Source organism: Monopterus albus, unplaced genomic scaffold (genome assembly GCF_001952655.1).
Source record: "Monopterus albus unplaced genomic scaffold, M_albus_1.0 scaffold11.1, whole genome shotgun sequence".
Classification (NCBI taxonomy): domain Eukaryota; kingdom Metazoa; phylum Chordata; class Actinopteri; order Synbranchiformes; family Synbranchidae; genus Monopterus; species Monopterus albus.
This window is the reverse complement of record NW_018127891.1, coordinates 1,253,032-1,262,443: the sequence shown is the minus strand read 5'-3', so window position 1 is coordinate 1,262,443 and position 9,412 is coordinate 1,253,032. Positions and strand designations below refer to the sequence as shown.

The 9,412-nt window shown below is 39.4% G+C and overlaps 1 protein-coding gene across 1 annotated transcript; it reads left to right on the top strand.

The window, feature by feature from the left end:
• Positions 1–3,904: 3,904 nt before the first annotated feature.
• utp11 (UTP11 small subunit processome component) lies at positions 3,905–7,199 on the top strand. Its single transcript, XM_020590185.1, has 8 exons — positions 3,905–4,145; positions 4,334–4,395; positions 4,529–4,631; positions 5,155–5,274; positions 6,174–6,267; positions 6,406–6,536; positions 6,714–6,824; positions 6,918–7,199. Exons 1-8 carry the CDS (start codon positions 4,086–4,088, stop codon positions 6,999–7,001), a joined length of 765 nt encoding a protein of 254 aa, XP_020445841.1. The 5' UTR covers positions 3,905–4,085; the 3' UTR covers positions 7,002–7,199.
• Positions 7,200–9,412: the final 2,213 nt, after the last annotated feature.

Genomic DNA, 9,412 nt, shown 5'->3' with positions numbered 1-9,412 from the left:
GGGGAAAATATAATATTTGAGCATTAGCTTGGTGAAATTGAACACCATAAACAGCCTTGACTACCACGCCCTGGCATTACCAAACAGGGTGTAGACCAACCCAACAGTTTCATTTCGTTATTTCACAGTGTGGGTCATTTCTTCAGTCCTGATATTTCATTTTTCTCATGACTCAGCAGGAGTGACGTTTATCCTGAATGCAGCTGGCTGCCTTTTTGTCATACATGGAAGGAACCTTTCATCTGATCATCTGAGTCACAGCTGTTAATCAATGTGTGCGTATTAAAACACTACCATTTACAGAAGCACCACCCTGTAAGATAAATGGCATTGTTGTACTGCTTCTCATGACATTAATGATTCAGACTGGTTGCCAGTATCCAGCTCACCAGTGATCATTCATGCACTATCTGTGGTTGGTGTTTTCAGCCTTATCTGGCTGGGGTAGGAGATTTTGTAGGCTGATACCAAGACTGTAATCATACAAAGGAAATATTTTGTGTTGTTCTTTACAAAGAAATTACAAGAAGTCATTGTTTTCCAAATAAATTTGCTCATTGAGAAATTAAACACACCCACATGATGTAACAACAATAGGCAATACATTATTCATGCTTTGCTGAGAGTTAGATGATAAGATCAATACCACCCTGACATCTGTCTGTTAAATATTTGTTTTCAGCAGCCAGCAGCTGGTTAGCTAAGCTTAGCGCAAAGACTCGAAACAGGGGGAAATGGCTAGCATGGCTCTGCAAATGCTAACAAGATCCACCAGCACCAGTATAGCTCACAAATTAATATTTTATATGTCCTAAAATGTATTTATTCCATACAAAAATGAAAGTGGATGTGCCAGTGACGTTTGTGGCTCTGAGCAGTAACTTTCTGGAGTGTCCACTGGTTGTCCACCAAGAATTCTTTATCAGCTGATGACTCCAGCTGACTATTCACCATGAAGCCATGAGAGTGGTACTGGTCCCCTTATATAGACATTGGCAAACAAATAAAATGTCAAACTATTATTTCCCAGAACTGTAAATGAATGAAAGAAAATAATATTCATCACACCAGGTATATTCTGTATATGGCGCTAAGGTCACAGAGGACCCTGTATAATATAAAGAGTACTTATCAGACATACAAATTCTGAGAAATAGCAGCATGCATAGCAATCCAACATCTATGTACCGCTGAGAAGAATAAAGATGTGGAACTTCATGGAAACTGGGTTGTCACAGAAGAAAGATTTTTTTTAAGGAATTCCATGCTAAAAAGTATTATAAAAGACAAAAAATAAAAAGATCACTTTGGCATAAGTTTTCCAATTTTTTTTACTAAAACTACTACTACTATGTTTTACCATCATCATTACTGGAGTACACCTTTTAATGTTTATGACTGAAGATGTACTTTGTTCAGCATCTGTGTGTCTTTTGCAAAGCACACTGGGCACATTAAAAATTAGACACAATTATGGGACATTTTGGAAATTAGTTTGATAATCTAGCATCAGTGTTCATTTTCCTATGCTTGAGTATTTTGTTATGTTTTTGGAAAAGCACAACTGCCCAATTGTGTGAGTCTCCTTAATTCTAAATTCTAAATTTACACTCTGAGGTGTGGTCCTGTCAGACTGCTTGCAACAAATTAGAGGAGAGAAGACTCTTAATTCTTCATGGGTGAAATGGCCTGGTGACTCTCACCATTTTTCTTTGTAGATAAAGGGTTAAGGGTAGTTCTTTTTACCTTTTTCTAAATTTCTAAAGCTGATTGGAAAGATAATAGATGTGAAATACAGTGGAATCCATCACCACCACCTCAATGTGGTCATGCCATGTCTCTTTCATGAGACAAGCCTTCCTCATCAGCCCCACAGGTCCCATAACCACTCTGCTTGGCCGTATACCCACTGCACCGAGTGATTCCCACCATTCACTCCTTTTGGGCACAACCATTTGAAGCTGACTTTGGCTCTGGTTTTATCACTTAGCTTCATCTCTTCCTCCAACCTTAAACAGCACACTTCATACGTGAGCAATGGCCAAGGCAGTCACGGAAGCACTGTCTGATAACCCCAGACTTCGACTCTTCCTGGCAGACCACTCTTCTCCTGAGCCATCGACCATGCATACACCCGGCAGAGCATTGCCTGCAAACTACAATATTGACCTGCTATATATAATATTAGATTGTAACTAGCATTTACTGTTGTAATTGGTGGAAGTGGGCTAGTTATATCTACATTATATGCAGTATGGGATTTTGGTCCAGTTTAGGGTTAGTGACTTTCAAGAAAGATGATTAATTGGGTAGAAAAGAAGAAGACAATTCTGCTTCTCAATTTTTTATATACTTAAGTAAAGCTAGTTAGTAGTAACTTTCCACCATCGTCAACAACGACTAACAGCTAACATGTAGTTTTTTCTCCTCCCTTTTATACATTTTAGAAGATGCAATTCGTCACACAGGAGAAACATTTAGCTCATGCATTTTTTTTCAACTGGGCTGGCCTGGCGGCTCACTGCAAATGAGGACCAACCATGGTCAGGGGAGACATACCAAAGCCCTGAGCTCAGCCCAAGTGCAGCCGTCTCACAATATGTCAGCCGTGTTATTTTTACAGGGTCATATTAGAAAATCACATGACTCTGCATCTGCCCCACAAGGGCATTCCTCCATTACTGACCCTGAACAAACCCATAACCTCTCGTCCTCCTGTTTTTGCATCAGCTTGTTACAAGCTCCTGATTTCCAAAGTAGTATTTACCCCTGCCGTGTCTCAGCAGGCATTTCATGTGTAATGATAAATTCTTATATGAATTAAACAGCATGGAGTCCAATAGGTCAGAGCACAGACATTTAACCTGTAAATCCTGGTTGCCGCCTGTGTTTGCCTAGTTAAACACATTAGTGGGTGAGTGGCTCAGTCAGGCCTTGGGCTGAAACCTTCATAGGAATCAGGGTCGTTAGCCATGAGAATGATAAACAAGTCTGTGACATAATGTGGAAACACTGATCCCATTCATTGGTCTCATCGCCCACAAAACATTCAGCATGCCAGGCAAATCTCACACATATAAAGCAAATTCCTTGTGGTTGGAGGGGGACTATTGAAAAAAATAGCTGTTTATGAAATATCACTCTTTGTCCTGCTGACTTCTTCTCACATTCACTGAGAGTTGGGAGTCTGGGTGAGATTATGGGACAGGTGCCACTGTGGCTTTGTCTCTTTTCTCCCTGAAATATCATGCCAGGATGTATCTGTGACACACACACACACACACACACACACACACACACACACACACACAGAAAAAGAGTTCACACAAGATGGTTGCAGTTTATTTCCTGTCTGAGTGAGTGTGACTATTTTAACAAATATTACAGAGGCACTATTAATCTTCTTTAGGTCTGTTGGTCTGGATGTACATCAAAACAGTGGTCTGGAACCCAAACGGAAACATGTAGTAAATGCCCATATTGGAAAAGCATAAACTTGCTACCGATTAATGTCAACTGTACACTCTGGCAAATGTGGGCCCCTGTTATAATGACCAAAATAATTTAGTGCATGAACAGTGCAACTGAAACACGACATTAAATCTGCAGTAATGTGATGACCCACCTTCCTGGTAAATGTGCTTAGTTACTTTTCACCATGGATGTTCAGTTTCATCTGGGTCTATGGGGAAACGCAACAGGCGTCATTCCACCAGGAAACGTACAACAGCAGCGCCCCCGAGTGTATTTACGTGCTTTTACAACCCGCAGTACAAAAAAAGTCGAAGAGAGGGTCATAACGCTCCCGTTTCACTTTAAATAATAAATAATGAATAGAATATACTATATTAATATTATTGTCCACCAGGCTCATATTTTGTAACACGTGTGAGAGTCGAGTTACGAATCTGCGGCAGGGAAATAAAAAACACCGGACAGGAACCCACGTGTCTCAACGACCGAGGAAGTGCCAGACCAACAAGGAGGTTTCACTAGTTGTGGATGTTACTAAATTGCCCTACATCAGCTTTGACTCTGCTATTACTCTAACGTTATTTTATAACGCCGGCGGAGATTTTTCCAACATGTCTTCGTTCAGGAAAGCGCTGAAATCCCGACAGAGAAACCATCATGAAAGATCCCAGGCGAGTATTTCTGTTTTGTTAGCTAGTGTGTTACCCAGCTGCTAAGTTATGAAGTGACTTAATGAGACGTTGTCCACACACTATCACCGAGCTGATACATGTTATATATTATACGTTAGCCCCCTTGTGGCACATATAGTATTAACTTATATATAATCTGCCTTTACTGTATCATTTTGTTCGACCAGCCTGGCTCCAGGAAACAACTGGGATTGCTGGAGAAGAAGAAAGACTACAAACTTCGTGCAGAGTGAGTTTAATCCATAGACTGTATCACGTATAATAAACCTGTTTTATGTTTCTAAGGTTTGGATCCAGAATCATAAACTCTTACTGTCTAAGGCGCTTGAGAAGTAAGTCTTTGTATTTTTCTGTTATTTAAGTGACTACCACAAAAAACAAAACACACTCGCTGCTCTGCGAAAGAAGGCTCTGGAGAAGAACCCAGATGAGTTTTACTTCAACATGATCAGCTCTAAGCTGCAGGTAAGATGTAACATCTTTATCCAAACATCTGAGCAGAAGCATTACAAACTGTGCTTTTTCCCTAAAAATTTGGCCATGTATGGATTTAATCGCCTCTTTGGATTATATGTTTTATCAGAATCAGAATCAGCTTTATTGGCCAGGTGTGTCGGACACACCAGGAATTTAACTCTGGTACATTGGATCTCACTGTGCATGTACATATCCCCATGCAAGGAGCGAGTAAACAGTAAACCAACATAAGGCTGTGTAGTATGAGAAAATAAACAGTATTAACAAGCAACAAACAGTGCAAACAATGCAAAATAAATGGTATAAACAGGCATTAAATAATGCAGACAGACAAAGGAATGTTCATTGTGAACGAGATAAATAGGAATAAAGATAGAGTACTTAAAAATAGAGACCTGTACGGATCCATATAATCTGTACAATGTATACTGGAGGAAGGTATCGCACTGAGGGTTATTTGTCCTGTCGTACTGTTTTGGGTCAAGTGTTCATCATTATGGCATGTTGACAGGATGGAGTTCACATAGCAAAAAAGCCCAAGGAGGAAGTGGAGGTAACAGAGGAGCAGAAGAAAGTGATGAGGACACAGGATATCAAATATGTCGAGATGAAAAGGGTCTCAGAAGCTAAGGTAAGTTTTTCCGTCTTCTGTAATAAACCATGCTAAAGAGCCCCTGGTGCTTGACTGCCGTAACACAAATGTTTTTGCAAAACTGGAATGAAAGGTCATATTAAAGATGGACTTGATTATGAACTGATGGCTGGATAATTGGCTACAAAGCATTTTATGGAAAAGATTAGTGGTACATAATTAGGTTCCAAAGTTTTCTCAGATATGCTCATCTCCTTGCTTTCAAATGAATATTCACATTTTCACACTGCTGATTCAAATCGCATCGTGTGTACATGTTTACTGGTTTCATGATAAACATTTGGAATCTTTTACACTGTGTTGATGTGATTACTTTGCAGGCCAGTGTGCTTGATTAACAAATTGGCATCGCACTAAAAATATATGATGTGTAACTTCTCAGACTGCCCTTGGTTTTCTCAAATTAACAATAGAAGAGCTAAGAAAAGTCCCATTATGGCAAAAGTTTTAGTTCAGAAATCAGTTTGGCAATATCACATTTATTTATCTGCAAAGTAACAAGACGTTAAAGTACAGAAAGACAAAACTAGGGTTTGATGTAAGTTAGAAACGGTCTCCATTGCTTTGTTTATCCATTGGAGCTTGTTGACAAGTTTATTTTTCAACTAGAAAATGACCTGTGTTATATGTAGCTTGCTCACAATTCTTTAACAAACAAATGTAAGGGATCGAGATCAAGTTTTTTGTTGTTGTTAATGTGTTTATATATAAAAAAAATCACTTGTGGTTGTCTTTATCAGATTTATTAAAACGCTAAAATAATATTAACATCAACCTCAAAAAAACAGAATCGTTCAGGCTACTATTTAGATAGTTCTAGTTATACTTGAAGTAACTTGTTGTGGCATGTGTTCTTTGTGTTTATCACCTGCTTTCAGAAAATTGAGAGGCTGAAAGGAGAACTCCACCTTCTGGATGCAGACAGCAAACAAAAAAACAAACATACTTTTTTTGTGGATTCTAAGAAGGAGGGTAAATATAAATGTTTTTTTTTAGTAAATGACGAATAGTGTAGAGATTGTGGCTCATAATAAGAATATTAACTGATGTGCATGTCCTTGTCCTTTTGATTACCTAAAAAGTTCTAATAGTTTGTGTCTGTCTTCTCAGTGCAGTCATTTGACCTGGCACAACACCTCCAAACGGCCCCTGAGCTTGTGGACAGAGTGTACAACAGACCAACTCTGAAAACCCTGGAGACTAAAAGCATCCAGGGAGCTACAGAGCCTCACACTATGAAGGTGTGTTCAGTATTGTGCCTTTGTAACCTTTACCGACAAAAAACTAAGGCATAATTATTGGTCTGGGCTCCAAAATTCAACTCTTCAGAAACAAACTGTACAATTATGTTGTGGTGCTTTTTAAGTTTGTGCAGTTCAACAAACTGATGGGTTCACTGTTTCTCACCGTACCTGTAGAAGCTGGCCAGGCAGAGGAAGCACCAGTACACAGTCCTTTCTCAGAGGATTGACAGAGAAAAGAAAATGTTTGTCATCAGTCAGAAGATCCAGACCCGCAAGGACCTACAGGTGAGGAAGAAGAAATGGTTTCACATCAAAATAAACATTTTGGTTTCAGCTTCATATAACAGTCTTCTTTGCAATGTTTCCTTTGTGTTCCAGGATAAGACCAAAAAAGTGAAGGTAAAAAAGGAGACACCCAATGCAGCAGCGATCTACAAGTTTGAGGCCAAGAGGAAACGCTGAGAGGGAAGTAGTCCTCGAACTGTCGACAGAAGTGGGACTGGCAAAATAATGAACACCTGCAACATGGAACTACAGGACTGTGATTACAGCAAAGACGATAATAATTTTCCTTCATCATTACTGTTGCAGCTATGCAGTTTTGTACATATTTAAGACCTTTGGTTTCTTTCCAATAAAGATCATAAGAACATGCAATTTGATGTGATTTCTTGATTTACAGATAACGTGTTGTTGACCTCTTTTGGGATGGTAGTTTGTGGATTTTACATTTTTTATGTACATGTGTTTTGCCACTGGAGAATGAGACAAAATGATTTGTGAAAGGGCACCTGGCTGAATTTGAATATAGCATGTAGTATGTAGTACATGCTGAAGTCAGCTGAACTATAGACTCTGGCAGTAGATGGTATTTTATTTTTGATCCAGTAGGTGGCATTAGTGTCCTTTATGACACTGAAAAATTTTGTTGGTGGCTGAAGACACGAGCATGCAGTATACAGTAGACTACGCTAGGTCCCAGGTGTTGCTAGTATGACTCACAATTTAGACTTTAAAGTCAAACAGTTGTTACAGTTTGTGTGAGTTATCAATGATGTGTTCAGTCTTAATCACTAAAATGCCCTTGGTTCAGTAAGTAGTGAACTGTTAGTTTTGGACCCTTCATTCACATCACAAACGTTTTGTAAAAGACAACATATGCTCCATTTCAAAGCTCCCACAGAGAAGCCAAGAAATTCATGCATCTGATCTGACTTGATTAGCTCTCAATTGCATGAGTTGTTAAATGTTGCATTCAAATCTCCTCATCAACTTGTGAAGAGAACATATGCCTATGCCGTATTTATCATGTCACTAGATTCATGTATCATTGCATTATTTGCCATTTGTCTTTTATGTGGAAAATGCTTATATGTGTCCTCAGATATCATGGGTTTTATGTGATTTATCATGGCTATTGCCACTTTGTCAGTCATTTGAGGGAAAATTAAAAAAGATAAACTTTGAAATATTTTACCTTTGTTTGACAGAGAGCGCAGACACACTTAAGCTTTGCCACCTTGTGTATTGCCAACATAGACTCAGCTCGCCTTTAGGACTCGACTTAGAATGAAACACATACCTCCAACGGACGCCTATGACATGTCACAGCAGGGTAGACAAAACTGCAGCTAATAAAATTAAGTATGATTTAGGTGTCAGAAAGCATTGACAATAATAATGCTATTGTCAGTGCTTGCTCATTAGCTCACTTTAATCAAAATTACCCATTATTAATTTTATTAGCTGCAGCTGTGCTTGTGCAGTGACGCCTCTGTTACAAGGCTCCCTTGAGTGACAACTGTAACTATTGTACCAGCTGCATCAGTAGGGAGTTATCTTCTTGATGTGATGCTGCCTCATGGGTTGTCAGGTATCCCAGTATTCATTAAATCATAGTTAGCAACCATACTCAGGTTCAGAATATAGAGATAAGCCTTTTTTATATCAGACATTTTGAATTGTTATAATGTCAAAATCACAGATCATACTAATAGCATTAGTACTCCACTCTATTCAGGTGCCATGCAAGTCATGACACAGTGACAGTGAGCCAGCTTGCACAACACAGACCCTGAAACTAAAGGAAACAATCATTTTATTATTTACACTTGTGTTTTTCCTACTGTGACATGTCAAAATGTATTCCAATAAAAACACCTATAAGGGCACCACTTTCCATGTCTTCCTCACATATTTAGTTTCACAGCAATTACAGCATTTTTCAATTTTTTTTGTTGCTAATTAGACTTCTTAAGAAACTTTGGGCTTGTACTGTTCAGTTTGCCTGAATGGCAGGGGGAAGCAGGGATTAGCTTTGATATCTCAGTGCAAGACGATTCTGAGTTTGGCAGCCACTAAGGCCAACTCTTCTATTGATCCTCCACCCATCAGCCCTTGCCAAGTCCCTGTACTGACAGTTGAAGTTGGTTAATTCAACACTTCTAGGCTTTCTGAAATGTACTGTGTAATATGTTTTAGGTAAAGAAAATGTAGCTTTTTCTGTTTTTTTATGATGCTGTCTTCCTCCATCAATCTCCATGTATGTGCATGTAGTGAGTACTAACTGTATGTGTTTACTTTCTCTACCTTATAATGTGAAATAAACTGAAGGCCTAGTGCCCAGCAGCAGATCACAGTGACCCAGGCTTGACTGATCACTGTGGTGGCAGCAGCTTCATAAGCAGGGTCCATCCATCAGTGTCTTCTTGGAGCCACTGGAGGGGAAAAGGGGAGAGAGGGAACCAGACAGAAATGTCACTGGGAACAGTGAGAGGTGTAGGGGCTGCTGGAGAGGGACCAGAGGCCTTGGCCCAAACACTGCTGACCAGAACAAAGGTTGGCCAATAGCTCCAGATGGGTCACAAAAGGGA